The sequence below is a fragment of the Sturnira hondurensis genome, unplaced genomic scaffold, assembly GCF_014824575.4.
Source record: "Sturnira hondurensis isolate 20B ecotype Veracruz unplaced genomic scaffold, ASM1482457v3 Scaffold0007865, whole genome shotgun sequence".
Classification (NCBI taxonomy): domain Eukaryota; kingdom Metazoa; phylum Chordata; class Mammalia; order Chiroptera; family Phyllostomidae; genus Sturnira; species Sturnira hondurensis.
In genome coordinates this window covers 2,049,760-2,065,866 of record NW_028080496.1, presented here as the reverse complement: position 1 = coordinate 2,065,866, position 16,107 = coordinate 2,049,760, and the positions used below count along the sequence as shown (strand labels likewise).

Genomic DNA, 16,107 nt, shown 5'->3' with positions numbered 1-16,107 from the left:
ATTGATACGTCCCTCACAGGTGGATGCATTTATCTGTCTCTCCCCCTTCCTTTCTCTCTAAAATCAATAAATATATCCTCAGGTGAGGGTTTTTTAAAAAAATATATAAGTTTATGAAAGATACTTATAGATATGAAATGGTATCCTGCCATGGTCAGGAACCTAAGATTACACACGAAAAAAGCAGGAGAAAAGAACTAAACATCACAAATACAGATTTCATATATACTTTGGCCCATCCTGCATCTTATAAAATATTGTAAAATGATTGGATCAAAACATGGCATTGGGCAAAAGAACCACAATATTATAACATAATGGAACACGCATTCTCGCATGCAACCGGATACATTTGCGTATTTCCACCAGCGTACTCTGTGGCTGTTACAATTTTTATTTGATTTTCCTCATCGGAAGTTAGATTTGGGTTTTGTTCAGTTCTGATTGCCCAAGAATCCCTTACGTCACAATGGACAAAGAACAGAGGTGGAGGCACGGGCGTTGGGGTCAGGCAGCTCGTGTGGCTGCAGAGGACACAGGGACCTTGGTGACAGCTTAAAGGCGAACTGGACGTGCTCACTGCTTTGGGAAGCCGGCTGATGGCACGGCGTTCCGCAATCCTTGGAGACGAAAGGAAGACTGCTGAATAGGGAGGCAGGAAATGTAATTTTTAGTTTCTAATCTACCACTTTTTTTTTTTTTGCTTTTCTAAACGTCCGCTTTCCTTACTATTGAGTAAACAGCGTGGCCCACCTGACTCTATTCTTTGGCCTCACGAGATTACGGCAAGCTCACCCACTACACTTGAAAGCCCCTTGCACGTGCCGAGCGAGCACTTCCCCACTGGGAGGCAGAGCGCAGACCTGTGGCGAAGGGCAGTAACGGTGCCCAGGAGGCCAGACCGTAGTAGAAATGTTCACAGAGGTTATAGGCCAAACTGAGCACCCGTGCAAGGACACAGAGAGAATGGAGCTCCTTAGCAGCTGATCTGAAAGTTCCTCTTAGGGAAACTCGCATGTATCTTTTCAAGGAATGCCTTTGAGGGACCTCCCGGCTTTGAGTGCATGTGAAAGGTGCGCATGTTTGAAGGTTGGGTAGGGAGTCAGGGATGCTCCTGAGTGTTTCAAGGGGAGTGTTTTTGGGGGAAGGAAGTCGAGGGGCTGAGTTTGAAAGGCGCCCCAGAGAATGTCAAAGATGGGGGACTTCGGAAGATGCGTGATCCGCTCCCACGATTCCCCTGAAATGCAACCTTCACCCACGTGATAGAGTCCAAAGGGCTGTGGCTGAAGAGCCAGACACCCTAAAACTCGGTTTCCTTTCTTTCTTTCTTTTTTTTTTTTTGCATCAAAGTCATTTGCATTTTCCCCCTCGTTCCGACCTCCAGGCCATCAGGAAGCCATCGCAGTGTGCTTACACATCCAGACCCAGCAGACAGTCAACGACACCCTGTGTGACAGGGTCCACCGTCCTCCGGCCATGAGCCAGGCCTGCAACACGGAGCCCTGCCCGCCCAGGTAGGTGCGGCCCTGTGCCCCCCGGGCGGGGCCGGGGCAGGAGCCGACTCTCACTCCTATTTTCCACATCCCTGTCTTGATGCCTCCAGGCTCCAAACAACAGCGTACCCAATATGTCCTGGCCCCCTTGCAAAATTCAGTCTGTTTTTCTGTGAAGGGAAACACTGTTCCTCATTTCAAAGTCACAGCTGCAATACGTGTTTTTGAAAGCTTGAGAGTTATGTTGAGGGGGAGGGGGGAAACGACAGCACCACCAGTGGAGACAAAGGGTGGCTGCCAAAATAAAGGTAAGTTCACAAAAAATGGTTTAGGTTCTAGAACGCAGCAGGGTAGGAATAACAGGAACAGGGAATTGCGTAATATTTTCCGTACAAATATTTACTGGCTCCAAGGGCAATAGCAGTGAAATATCACCCCAGGGTGAAACTTACCGCGAGGCTGTGCATCTTTATTTACCCAGAGGCTGACGGATTTGATGTATGCGCCTGGTGTCTCCGAGGGGGGGTGTTGCGAGGTCATTCAGTCTGTGGGGGCCGCTCCCCAGGTCTGCCCTCCTAACTGCTGAGTGTCTGCTGCGATGTGTGGGGTGTGCCTCCCCCTCCCCCAGGGAGGGGGGCACCAGCAGCTTATGGAAACCTGTGGGCTTACTCAATGGGCCCACTGGCCTAAGGGGGCGGGGCCTTCCTCTGCTAGGGCGGGAAGTGGGAAAGCAAGAGGGAAGCAGGGTGTGTTTCCTGTACCAATTTGTCACCCAGTTCTTGAATCAAAAAAAAAAAAAAAGTTCTGTGTTCGGTGGTTCGTTGTTAGTAAGAAGACATCGCGACCCATTTCTTGGTTAAAATGTTCCCTTCCCAGTCCACGGGGCCTCCGACTGACTGGTCTAGTGCTGTGCCTGTTTGCCAGGCAACTCTGGAGCATTTTATTTTATTTTATTTTATTTTTTTAAGATTTTATTTATTTATCTTAGAGGGGAAGGGAAGGAGAGAGAGAGAGAGAAATATCAATGCATGGTTGCCTCTCACGCGTCCCCTGCCGGGAACCGGGAACTGGCCTGCAACCCAGGCATGTGCCCCGACCGGGAATCGAACCTTGACTGTGTGGTTCGAAGGCCCACGCTCAATCCACTGAGCCACACCAGCCAGGGCTGGAGCATTTTAAGTGACGTGGGAATCCACCTGCCTCTTCAAAATTTGGAGGAGTTCAGGTGTCTAGTCCCTCTCTTGAAAAGGGCTTTTCACCGTTTCCTAAAAACTTGCCTATGTTNTAGTGCTGTGCCTGTTTGCCAGGCAACTCTGGAGCATTTTATTTAATTTAATTTAATTTTATTTTATTTTTTAAAGATTTTATTTATTTATCTTAGAGGGGAAGGGAAGGAGAGAGAGAGAGAGAAATATCAATGCATGGTTGCCTCTCACGCGTCCCCTGCTGGGAACCGGGAACTGGCCTGCAACCCAGGCATGTGCCCCGACCGGGAATCGAACCTTGACTGTGTGGTTCGAAGGCCCACGCTCAATCCACTGAGCCACACCAGCCAGGGCTGGAGCATTTTAAGTGACGTGGGAATCCACCTGCCTCTTCAAAGTTTGGAGGAGTTCAGGTGTCTAGTCCCTCTCTTGAAAAGGGCTTTTCACTGTTTCCTAAAAACTTGCCTATGTTGTCTAGGTTTTCAAATATATTATTCAGTTCTCTGTATTCTAACCAGAGTTTGCACCCTCGATATTCCAGGGGCTTACAGAAGTATTTTACAGCTTAAATTTTTTTGTTTTACATCCTTCTATTTTTCTTATAGCTCTTAGGTCTCGCCTCATATGTATTTTTGCTTCTTATTGTCTCCACAGTTGTATAATTGTTATGTCTTCACTGAGAACTTTGGCCTTTGTATATGAAAATTTCAGTTTCTGCCCTATTATATTTGGCTTGAATTTTTCCTCTAATTTAAGCAATAAAACATTTATTATAGAAAATTAGAAAGGAGAAAAACTGAAAACCACTTTTAATACGATTGTCTTTTACAGAAAACTAAGTTATTTTTTTGATAATGAGCACTTATATGAAAAATCAGAGGCAAAAATAGAGAAAATAAAAATCCTATAAAATTAGAGACCATTCCTGTTAACGTTCAGGTATGTAATTATCCAGACTTTTTTCTACATGCATTTATAAATTCATGAAACAATAGGATTGTACTCACTATTTTATCGCCTGCCTTTTTCCTAATAAATGTATAGTATGAATGTCTTGCATGTTAATAACTATACATCTACCTTATTATTTTAATGGCCCCTGGCATTGTGTTGTATCAATAGGCAATATTTATTAAGATTGTCCTCCATTTTGTAAAATTTAATTTAATATTTATTTACTTATTTATTGCTAATACAAATGATGCTGAAACAAAAGTTTTCTTAAGGTACATTTTTTCTTTTTTTAAAAAAAGATTTTATTTATTTAGTTTTAGAGAGAGGGGGAGGGTGGGAGAAAGAGAGGAAGAAAAACATCAGTGTGTGGTTGCCTCTCCCACGCCCCCTACTGGGGACCCAGTCTACCACCCAGGCGTGTGCACTGACTGGGAATCGAACCAGCGACCCTTTGATTTGCAGCCCACGCTCAATCCACTGAGCCACACCAGCCAGGTTAAGGTACATTTTAAGCATTTAACGATTGTGTCCTCACGGTATCTCTGCAATAACAAGTTAAAAATTCATGTTCGCTAATAACGAAACACCCACAGGTAAAAGTAACTGCAGAGAACAACTATTCGCCCAGCAGACGGCAGACTTTTTGAGTGGCTGCCTCTGGGGCTGGTGTGGCTGGATGGAAGCAGACGCACACCCTTTGGGTGGGAGGGCGAATGGGGATTCTCTCCCTCAAAGGCAATTTGGAAAAATGTACCAAAAGCAACTGCCCTGGTTTTTTCATTTTTATAGATGTTCCATGAGAAAACCTGATTTTTCCAAGATCTTACTGGAAGGGAATTGCTGTGTGTGTGTGTATAGTGTGTAGTAAATCCAATCCTAACGTACAAGAATTTTTCCAAATAATGAATCCAGGTGCCCTGACGCTTTCCTGAAATGTGTGTCTCAGCATTTAAAATTTCTTCTGACACCCACATAAATCATCCTGGCATTGAGCTCTGTTCAAAACCAAACCAGGGTGTTGCTATTCATGCATGGCGGTAGGTGAGCATGTGGAGACATCGGCTTCCTTCCTCTCTGGACGTTCCCCAGGGGGTAACATCTTTAACCGCACCTCTGACATTTCTTGCCCCTCAACACCGTCTTTCTGTATTTGAGCTGCAGATAGTGCTGGAGACACTGAGGCTGCAGGTTCTGCAAGCGGAGGGTGAAGCCTGGGGCCCTGGAGAACCTGTGTGCCCGCGTGTAGGCTGTTGAGTGTGGCCTCATCAGACTGTCCCACTTCCCCCCTTGTTCTTTGGTACAGGTGGCACACGGGTGCTTGGGGACCCTGCTCAGCTACCTGTGGTGTTGGGATCCAGACCCGAGACGTGTACTGCCTGCACCCTGGGGAGCCCCCCACCCCTGCTGAGGGGTGCGCGGATGAGAAGCCCCACGCCTTGCAAGCCTGCAATCAGTTCGACTGCCCGCCTGGTTGGCACATTGAAGAATGGCAGCAGGTACTATGGCCGCCTGCTGACTCCCCCGTCCACCAGCCCACCAGTGGGAGAGCCCGGCATTGACGCCCCCTGCTCCTGTGTCCTCAGTGCTCCCGGACGTGCGGTGGGGGGACTCAGAACCGGAGGGTCACCTGCGGGCAGCTGTTAACCGATGGCAGTTTTCTGAACCTCCCAGACGAGTTATGCCAGGGGCCCAAGGCATCGTCCCGTAAGTCCTGTGCCAGGACCGACTGCCCTCCACACCTAGCCGTGGGAGACTGGTCCAAGGTAGGGGCCGTCCCTCCCCAGCCTTCTGCTCCCCGCGTTCTCACCCCTCCTTTGTTTTGGCCGCCAAGTCTTTCCTCTCCAAGGCGAGGACAGAGCGAGACCGGTGTGTGGTGCAGTCTCCATTCCCGAAAGTCACGTCGCACGTCCCAGCTTTGACTCCCGGTGACCTGCAGTGTGATTGCGTGTTAGCCAGGAGCCGCTTCCTCAGTGTCCCCGTGGTGTTTCCATTGGGCTTACAGTGTCCTTAAGCCATGAGATGGCCAGGCAGTCCCTTCGAGCAGACAAATGCTCTCCTTTTTTTCTTTTTAATATATTTTATTGATTATGCCATTACACTTGTCCCATTCCCCCCCTTCATTCCCCTCCACCCCGCACACCCCTCCCCCACCATTCCCCCCTTTCATTTATGTCCATGTGTCACAAATTCTTTAGATTCTGTATTTCCCATAGTATTTCTGCCCTCCTCCTGTCTATTTTCTGCCTATTGTCTATGCTACTTATTCTCTGTACCTTCTCTCCGCTTCTCCTCCTCCCACTCCCCTGTTGCTAACCCTCCATGTGATCTCCATTTCTATGGTTCTGCTCCCGATCTAGCTGTCCTCTTGGTTTGCTTTTGTTTTAGATGTGGTTGTTAATAACTGTGAGTTTGCTGTCCTTTCACTGTTCATATTTTTTATCTTCTTTTTCTTAGATAAGTCCCTATAACATTTCATATAATAAGGGCTTGGTGATGATGAACTTGAACTTGACCTTATCTGAGAAGCACTTTATCCGCCCTTCCATTCTAAATGGAAGCTTTGCTGGATAGAGCAATCTTGGCTGTAGGTCTTTGGATTTCATGACTTAGAATACTTCTTTCCAGCCCCTTCTTGCCTGGAAGGTCTCTTTTGAGAAATCCGCTGACAGTCTGATGGGCACTCCTTTGTGGGTGACTGGCCCCTTATCTCTTGCTGCTTCTAGGATTCTCTCCTTCATTTTAATCTTGGCTAATGTAACTATGAAATGCTCTTCTTCTCCGGAGTCTTTCTTTGCAAAGCCAGGGTGGGTGCAAAATGGTGTCCCAGTAGTGTTCCTCACGAAAGCACAGGCCTGCTCACCCAGGACAGGCAAATCATTCAGGGGGTGAGGTTTTGCTGGGAGAAGTAAGCGCAGATAAAAAAGAGGTTACCCACCTGAGCCAGGGTGACCCGAGACCCGTCAGTTTCCTCAGCAACCATTCTTGGGGGCAGGAAGAGCAGGCTGGTCACACCCCAAGAGGTCAGGCCAAGCGCAGTCAGGAGCCCTCCCCATCCCAGCCGGGCCACCTCTCTGGGAAGCCTCCACCCCTGGGAAGAGGAGCAGGTGTGCACGCATGCAGGAGGGCTGAGCCCACGCCAGCTTTGGCCACCAGAAGCCGGCCTTTAGATTCAGCAGGCACACAGGTGCCAGCAGTTTGGGTTCCCTCCTGGGCTCAGTAGTTTTCCTGTTAGTTAAAAAAGTCTCTGTCATTTGAGAGAGAGGGGAAGGGAGGGAGAAAGAGAGGGAGAGAAACATCGATGTGTGATTGCCTTTTGCACGCCCCCTACTGGGGACCTGGCCCACAACTCAGGCATGTGCCCTGACTGGGAATCGAACCAGTGACCCTTTGATTCCCAGGCCAGCACTCAATCCACTGAGCTGCACCAGCTGGGGCCAGAGTTGGCTGTTTCGGCAGAGACTCGGACAGCAAATTGGCCACCCTCCCTGCAGCTTCCTGCCAGACAAGTCCCTCTGCGGCAGGACGGCTCACTTGGGGGCAGCTGTTCCCCGTGCCACACTGAAATGGGCCAGTCACCTTGGCCCCAGCCAGGCCGAAGAGCCACACCAAAAATCCCCATTTTCCACGGAGCCCGGCCTCTGGCCTGCGGCTGCAGGAATGCCCTCTCCCCAGCACTGGCTCCGCTCATGGCGCGTGTGGGCTTTGCTCCTTCAGTGCTACCGTTGTTTTCCCTGATTTCCTTGGGTCCAAGTTTCAGGCACACAGGTGCTCTCCATTCTTACGCTGCTTCCCAAGTTCTAAGAAAGGAGCCTTGCTCCCAAGGGTGGGCCTTCTTCTCGTGCTCCCCAGGCTTTGGGGGAGCCTGTGATCATTGTGTTTGGCTCTTTATCATTCTAACGTCATGGTGTTCCTTGGCGTTTTTAATTTTTTCTCCTTACGTGGCTGCTGTGGGTTCAATTCCCAGTCAGGGCGCAAACAGGAGGCAGCGGACCCATGTGTCTCTGTCACATCTTTCCCTCCCTCCCCCTCTCTCCCACCCTCCCTCTCTCCTTCCCTCTCTCTCTGTCTCTCTCTTTCTCTTTCCCTTCCTCTCCCTGCCCACCCACATCCCCCCTCTTCTCTCTGAAATCAATAAATATATCCTCAGGCGAGGCATTAAAAATAAAAGAAGCAGAAAGAGCCCACGGGCCTCTGAGCAGAAAAGGTGGACAGGGAATAAACATTCCCTCTTTGGCCTCGTGTTCCCGCGGCGTCCAGCGCCGGGGGACAGAGGGCTCACACGCTGCGACGGGAGAAGAAGCCCGACCCCAGCCTGCTCCCTCGTCTTGGTGGCTCTTCCCGCGCCGCTGATACAGAAGGGGAGGTCCCTCTGACTGGTCTCCTGGAAATATGTCTGGGGCAGGATGATGCCCAGGTGGCCCGGAGGGCGGGGCCGGCAAACTCAGAGCGAAGGGTGGAGGAGGGGTGATAGGGTCAGGCTCCGGATGCACCGCAGTCAGCCAGCAACTGCGTCGTGGAGCAGACGCAAGATAACGGAAATCTCGACGCGATCTACACGGTGCAGTGGACACCGGGCAGGCGGGAGAGGAGAGGCGGGAGGGCATGGAGACGCGCTCGTGTCCTTTTCTTAACAGCAGTCCGCAGATATTCAAGGAAGGTAGACTGTGTCATTAAAAATAACGGCCCGCGCGAATCTCCTGTTAGTGTCTTTCATTCTCTTTCTTCATTTTAGAGGATTCTTTGAGACCGAGTCACTTATGGTGGGGAAAAAATAAGACGTTCAACTACTCTTTTAATTTTACATTAGTTTTTTTCCTAATAGGCCTAATCAAATTGCCAATGCACCTAATATAAAATGTCTAATTACCTCATTAAAATTTCAAATTGCACGTCCACGCAGTGATGATCAAATATCAAGGTTACATGCATAATGAGCATGAAATGTTACTGTTCCTTTGTGTATAGTGGTTTGGGTAGTTGTTTTTATTTTTAAAGTTCCTTTTTTATACATTTCTCTTTCTTGAAGGCTTGGTCTTGGGTACGTATCTTTTTTTAAAAAAAGCAAAGTCATCTTACTATATAAAAATAGCTAAAAAATAAATTAGACATCAAGTATAAGGCAAAAAAAAAACCAAACCCTGTGACAGTAGATTACTGGGAATTAATTGCTATCTCAGAAAGAGGGAAGGGAAGGCACGGAGAAGGGAGGAGAGAGGGGAGCTCTCCATGTCTTCCACGACACAGAGCCCCAGAAGTGGCTTGAGTCCTGGTGCACCCCCACGGGAAGCTCCTTCTCGCGGTTGGCCGCGATGGCGGGCTCACACTGCACTTCATTCTGCCGCGCGGTTCTCGTTCCAGTGCTCCGTCACTTGCGGCGCGGGCACCCAGCGCAGAGAGCAGCTGTGTCAGAGGCTGACCGCCAAGGGCCAGCGCGTCCCCCTCGGCGAGTCCTCGTGCGGCGATCTCCCGGGGCCCCCTCTCCTGAGAGCGTGCCACATGCCGGCGTGCAGCGGTAAGTGCGCGCCCATCCCGTGCAGCTCCGTTCCAACGGCCTCGCTTTCCGGGCATCGACTGGGTGGGTCTGCTCTGTAGGTCGCGCAAGCCAGTCAGAACTCAGAAGGGCTTTAAGCCACAAAGAGTATAATATGGGAGGCCAAGGTCAAGTTCTAGGAAAAGTCAGCTGCAAGGACTGTCCGCCCACGGGACAGCTGTGTCTTTGAGGGTTCCTCACCTGGAGTCTGCTTCCTTATACCCTTGCGTGACCGTGTGTTTTTCCACTTAGAACTCATGAGTGTTCCTTGTAGAAGTCAAGCCACCATACTTTCTGGGGGTTTTTCCCCCCTTTTTTCTGTTTTCTTTTTCTAACCCTGTGTTTAATCTAGAACCAGAAATGCCTTTGGCTTTTAAAAATGGCAGTTTGCCTGGCTGGCATAGCTCAGTGGATTGAGCGTGGGCCTGCGAACCAGACGATCGCGGTTCGATTCCCAGTCAGGGCACATGCCTGGGTTGCAGGCCAGTTCCTTGCAGGCCAACTCCCAGCAGGGGACGCACAAAAGGCAACCACACATTGATGTTTCTCTCCCTCTCTCCTTCCCCTCTGAAGATAAATAAATAAATAAATAAATCTTAAAAACGGCAGTTTGGATACCTCTTCAATTCTTTACGTTATAATGAATTATGATGCCTACGTTAGGACTTACATCAGCTTGGCCTAGAGAGTGCGTAGTATGGCTTAAAAATAACCCGAATATCCCCGATACATATGTGGTAGCATTTGTCTGTACTTCCGGTGTACTTGGGAGAACATATGTTTACATGTGCATGTGTGTGTTCTGTGTAGGGAGGTGACGAGGAAGGAGGTGTACCCTGTCCCTATGGCAACTGCGAATGAGGCAGCAGAGTGTGGTGGGAGGTGGGGACCAGGCCCATCGGACATGCCCAGCTTCTGGGTGTATTTCTAGCTTTATTTTTCACCCCCTTTAACTACTAGCCTACATAATAACATTAATTACCTGGGGTACCCTCCTGAGTTTAAATATGTATAGATATGAAATCTAAGTTTACCAACAACATTCTGGAGAAACGCACGAAACAAGAACCACAGTCATGTTTCCAAAAGCAGTAGCGTTTATTGAGCACTTACGACGGAGAGTTCTTTTCGTGCATCAACTCGTTTAGACCCCACAACATTTCGAGACAGGTATAATCCCCGTTTAGAGACAAGGATTCTAGCAGTTACAGAAGGTAGGAGACCTGGCCAAGGGTCTGCGGCTGCCAGCAGCCCCCGTGCCGCTGACCACGAGTCTGTCTGATTCCTGAGCCCGCGCTCTTAGCCACCTCTCTGTGCTGATTCATGGATGACACGAACTTTTTTTTTTGTCCCCTGGGAAGTCTGTGAGAACAAATGTTTAAAATCTTAGGCTTCCAAGCCCTTGAGAGGCCAGGTTTGATAGGGTCCCGGCGTTCAGGCCTGTCTGTGGCATGTGGCACACCGTCAGGCTTCGAGTGGCTTATCGATCTAATTTTTATTAATTGTGGATGGTTTTACAGCAGTGTGGCTAGACCATAAACTGCCAGAGCGGAGAGTGAAATTCAAGTTAACGCTGGCAGCTCCCTCTAAAATAACAGAATAACATGTGGGACCACATCGTGGTTCTGAGGGCACGCAGTGTGGTACAAGATGAAATGGCAAATTATTCTGGCATGCGGCGGAGGGTTGAGGAAAATGATAAGTCTAACAGAAGGGTAAAAAGAAAAAAAAAAACAAGAGAAAGACAGTAATATTTCTTCTTTGCTCCACCTCACTCCCAGGCTTGCCAACCCGTAGGTCATGGAAGCAGGCAGGAGACAGGAATGCACACTCCCAGCACAGCTAGCGTGCCCGGCGCTGGGCCTCCCCTCCAGCTGCAGCCTGGCCTCGGGCCACCACGTTGCTCAGGGGCCCTTGCTTGCAGCCACGCGGCTTCTCCATCCCCCTTCCTCTCGGCACCATACCGTAGAGCCAGCGAGGAGCTTCTGTTCCCCCATCCTCCCGACCCCTGCGGCGTCTCCACCACCTTCCCACTGTCCCCCCACACTTGGCGCCGGCACCGCCCTGGTGCCTCATGCACAGGCCTACGGGACACTTTCTGCCTCTGTCCAGGACCCTCACTGGCTTGTCAGGACATCAGCCTTGGGAGGTTATTGTCATAAAAACTTTTTGTACTGAGATATTTGTTGGTGTCTTCCTCTTTTTCTTTTTTCTTCCCGCCCCCTGCAGAGATGAAGACAAAACCTGGCGAGCCGGGTCCTCAGATCCTGGGTATGCCGAGAGTCTATATTCAGACGAGGGAAGAGAAGCGCATTAACCTGACGGTCGGCAGCAGGGCCTATTTGCTGCCCAACACCTCCGTGCTCATCAAATGCCCGGTGCGGCGATTCCAGAAGTCACGGATCCGGTGGGAGAAGGATGGCCACTGTGTGCAGAACTCCAAACGCCTGGGCGTCACCAAGTCCGGCTCCCTGAAAATCCACAGCCTCGCGGCCCCCGACAGCGGCCTGTACCGCTGCGTTGCAGGCTCCGCCCAGGAGACCGTCGTCCTCAAGCTCATTGGGACGGACAACCGTCTCATCGCACCCCCGGCCCTGGGAGACGGCGCCCGGGAACTCAGAGCCGAGGGTTTGGGAGCCACGTGGCATCAGAAGACGCAGATGTGGAATGACAAAAATGAGCTCCACCGGGGCGGTGGCCCAGTGAGTCCCCAGCCTTTCCTCAGGGCTCTGCTGGGACCCTGCCCCAGCTCTGCGGGCAACGCGGACTCCTGGGAGTTGAAGACCAAGCAGTTCGAAGCGGCCGTCAGACAGGGAGCCTACAGCACGGACACGGCCCAGTTTGAGGAGCTGATAAGAAACATGAGTCAGCTCATGGAGACCGGGGAGATCAGCGACGACGTGGCCTCACAGGTGATATATCAGCTGGTGGCCGAGCTGGCGAAGGCCCAGCCGGTAAGCCTGCCGTGGAGGGCCACCCAGGGAGAGGTGCCTCCGGAGGCTCGGCTCGGAGGGGACACGGGGCGTGAACCCCAAAGCCCGAGCAAGCTGACGTTCAAGCCGAAGGGACCAGTTCTCGCGAGGCAAAGCCAGCCCACCTCGGTTTCGTTTAATAAAACGGTAACTTCGAGGATCGGAAATACCGTGTACATCACGCAAAAGACGGCGGTCATCAACATCCTGTGTGAGCTTGTCACCCCCAGTGAGGTCACCTACACGTGGACCAAAGATGGAGCATTGTTACGACCCTCAGAAAAGTAAGTAGGGTGAGGGTCCAGTGTTTCCTTTTGCAAGATCTTGTGAATGGTTATTCCAGTTTCCTGGAAGATATTTTCAAATTCCTTCTCTTAAGAATGTGTTTTCAGTCCTGGCTGGTGTGGCTCAGTGGATCGAGTGCCAGCCTGCAAACCAAAGGGTCGCTGGTTCGATTCCCAGTCAGGGTGCGTGCCTGGCTTGTGGGCCAGGTCCCCACTAGGGGCCATGTGAGAGGCAACCACACATGGATGTTTCTCTCCCTCTCTTTCCCCTCTCTCTAAAAATAAATAAATAAATAAAATCTTTTTTTAAAAAGAGAGAATGTGTTTTCAGCAGAATTCTTTAGAAAAGAATTCCCCCCAAATATAAAGTTGTGTTTTTCACAAATGCTTTTAAATTTGTAACATTCAATGGTGTTATTCCTGGTCACTGATACTAGGCACGTCCACAACAGTGGGTACGTGCGACTGAGCTGGAGCATGTGGATAGCCTCTCTCCTTGCAGAGCACTTACCATTAAAACAAAATTGGTCTAAGGCCGATTTAAAAGTAGGCACACGTGCAGTTGTCCTATATTGCAAATCACTGTCCGGTGCTCTGACATATCTTGGACACGGGAGGGGTCATCTGAGCAGACGTCAGCCCCATGAGATGGGCAAGGCTAGGGACCACAGTCTCCTGTGATGTCCCTGAGAAGCAGGAGCCCGTGACTAACTCATGGCCCATCAGAATGAGGGGCCATAGCTCTGACCGCCGCCCACGGTGTTTGGATATCACACAAACTCGAGCCTCAGCGGAAGGACTGAGTATCCGAAGGGGCTTTCTGGGTCACGCAGTTTGCAATGTCATAAAATCCAAAACTAGAAGATGGCACAGTTTCAAGTGTTTGGAGCTGTTCACAGCAAGATAACAAAGTCACATGTTCCTTTATCGTGACCGGTCGGTGCAAATACATCACCATTCGTATGTTTTCTACAAAATAACAGGGAATAACAGACGTATCAATCCCTCTGCATTCCCTCCTGTCTCTAAATCGTGCTACCTAACACTGTAGACGTTTCGCTTTTTTAAATTTGCACTTAAGAGTTCAGGCTGCACCTTATCTGCCTGTGGGGACTGTTCAGAAACAGAAACAAAACAGCAGATGTTAAATTGCTTAGTGGACCACGAGACACCTCAGAAATGCAAGTTTTACTTCATAGCATATCTCTTGGGCATGGAGCCTAATGTGTGGGTCACCAGGAGAAAGCTGGAGTGTAGTTCGATGTGTCGTAATAACTTACTTTAGGCTATGTCTTAGAATGAAAATATAGAACAGGTTTAGTTTTTTAAAATTGTTTGCCTTGGTGATACCTGACATTTCAGAAGTGGAATGAACCTGCTCCCGATCAATAACCTCGGCCATTCTCGAATCTGTTCCGTCCTAGGGACCCTTTAATTGATTGAGGAGCCCAGAGAGTTTCTGTGCATGTGAGTTAGAGCTATCGCTGTTCACCACGTTAGAAATAAAAACCAAGCAACACTGAAAACCTCCGTTTATTAATCCATTTAGAAAGAACCATGATCAGCCATTCATATAAAAGAATGTAATTTTTGTAAAGTAATATTCTCAGAAAATTCACGGGTAACCATGGCATTGTTTTCCATCTTTGCAAATTAATGTCCAGATTAATACAATATGTCTGGATTCTCATACTTCTGCATGAAATCTACTGGGATACGTTTTTCTGGACCAAAGCTTCCAGAGGAAATTTGGCCTCATCCAGAGATGTTTGTTGTTTTTTTTTTTTTTTAAAGGAGGAATAATTTAATAGCCTTTTCAGAGGGTTGTGGACCTTCTTTGATACGACACAAAACTAGGCAAGTGGCATTTCACCCTTGAAGGCTGGTGGGAGTGTGGAATCTAAAATCATACTGATGAAATTTCGGTCATTTTTGTTACAGTGGAATCTAGTCATTTATCTTGTACTCCAAATGGCTCTTTTACCCACACAGACTTTAGAACCTCACACACTGGTCATTCGGAAAATACAGGACCTTCCAAACATTGACGAGCCCCGGGAAACAACTTTAAAAAGCACGCATATTCTCCAACATCACCACCCCTCTCGTTGGAAAAGTATGTGAACCTTGGGCACGTCTTGGAGCTGACCAGGGGGAAGAGGAATTTTCTGAAATTCTAATCCTCCCTTGAAAAGTTCCAGTTTTATCACTGGCCACGAATCCCGTCCGTGGCATTCCTGGAGTTGGCCGGCTCGTTTTCGCTCCTTTTCCAGAAATGCTTGCCAAGCACCCGGGTCCAAGTAACCACCGTCTGCCTCTCTCCAGAAAGAGCGGTGGTCTGGGACGAAAGCAGCTCAGAGCCTCACGCCGACACCCGAGCACCGTGCGGCCGTCCCATTTTGACATACGGAATATTAAAAACATGTGTAGTGCAGGGTCGTAAAATTAGTGAGTTTTACTGCTTCATTAAGAACATCCTTACGGGAAGCAGGCTTTTTTTTTTTCCCCCTGCAAGGGTATGGACGTCAAGAATTACTGTTGCCAGACTTGGGCGGGCACCGCTCTCTCCGTTCCTGCTGAGACGCAGCCATCTGACCCGCCTCTGCCGTTGCTCTCAGCGCAGGGACATGGCCAATGGCGCTTAGTCTGGACCTGAAGGTAGTTTTGGCCTCCACCAAAAACTACAGGCCCTGGGGGCCCTGGGGGCCCTGGGGGCTCCATGGACCCCCCGCTTTGGGTGGTCTGTGGGTCTAGCTCAACAGCCCTCTTAGACGCTGTGAGAAAGCTGAAGTGCTCGTGCACCGGTGGCCATAGACGTCCTACAGGGGACAGGAGAGCAGGCTCAGTGTGCATGCGTGTTCGTGGAACTGAGTGGATCTGAAATAGTGTGACTTCATCAGCTGGAATTAACGTTAGTTGCCGAGGCTGAGACGCCCAGAGGTCAAGTGAAGAAGAGGGTTTAGCGTAGCACTGCCTTCGCGTACGTGTTTCTGCGGACCGTAGGGGTCAGTCATTTGACATTGAAACAAGTCCATATGGGTGGTAAAAGTTTTGTTTTATCTTACCTGGCTGGATGTGCTCACTTGGTTAGAGTGTCATCCCGGTACGCTAAGGTTGCAGGTTCGATCCCCGGTCAGGACACGTACAAGAAGCAGCCAACGCACACATGAATAAGTGGGACAACAAATTGATGTTTCTTTCTCTCTCTCTCCCTCCTGCCCCTTCCCCTCTGTCTCTAAAATCAACTAATATTTTTTTAATGTTTCTGTTTTAATTTTTAAGAGGCTAACAGAATACGATCCATTTTTATTTCCCTTGTTTCCCAACTGAATCCATTGATTTGTCCAACTTGCACTGAATTCGTTTACATGACAGAGGGGCTCACATTTAGATGTATTTTCCTGCCCATGTTGGGGTACACCCACCGAGCAAGAAATCTCAGCTAGGAAGGGCGGGCTGTGGGCGGATCCACTGAGGCTTGTGCCTGTGGGAAGATGGCTTTGTCGTTATTTTAAAATGAAGAAGAAGGTCATGTGGCAGAGGCCAAGGTCAGGTCCCTAAGGAACTCTGTTCCCTCGTTCTGGGGCCCAGGGTGGCCCAGGCCGGCCACGTGGGTGACTCCATCTCCCGTGTGCTCAACTGTCCATCTCTGTGACCTGCACTGTGCCA

The 16,107-nt window shown here is 49.5% G+C and overlaps 1 protein-coding gene across 2 annotated transcripts in view; it reads left to right on the top strand.

Annotated features, from left to right (window-relative positions):
• ADAMTSL3 (ADAMTS like 3) overlaps nt 1–16,107 on the top strand; it is a 144,320-nt gene that overhangs the window by 104,036 nt on the left and 24,177 nt on the right. For both annotated transcript variants that reach the window (XM_037053508.1, XM_037053509.1), the window contains exons 17-21: nt 1,385–1,514; nt 4,956–5,148; nt 5,236–5,415; nt 9,011–9,164; nt 11,412–12,438. In XM_037053508.1, the coding sequence (XP_036909403.1) occupies nt 1,385–1,514; nt 4,956–5,148; nt 5,236–5,415; nt 9,011–9,164; nt 11,412–12,438 (1,684 nt within the window). The remainder of the gene's footprint in view (nt 1–1,384; nt 1,515–4,955; nt 5,149–5,235; nt 5,416–9,010; nt 9,165–11,411; nt 12,439–16,107) is intronic.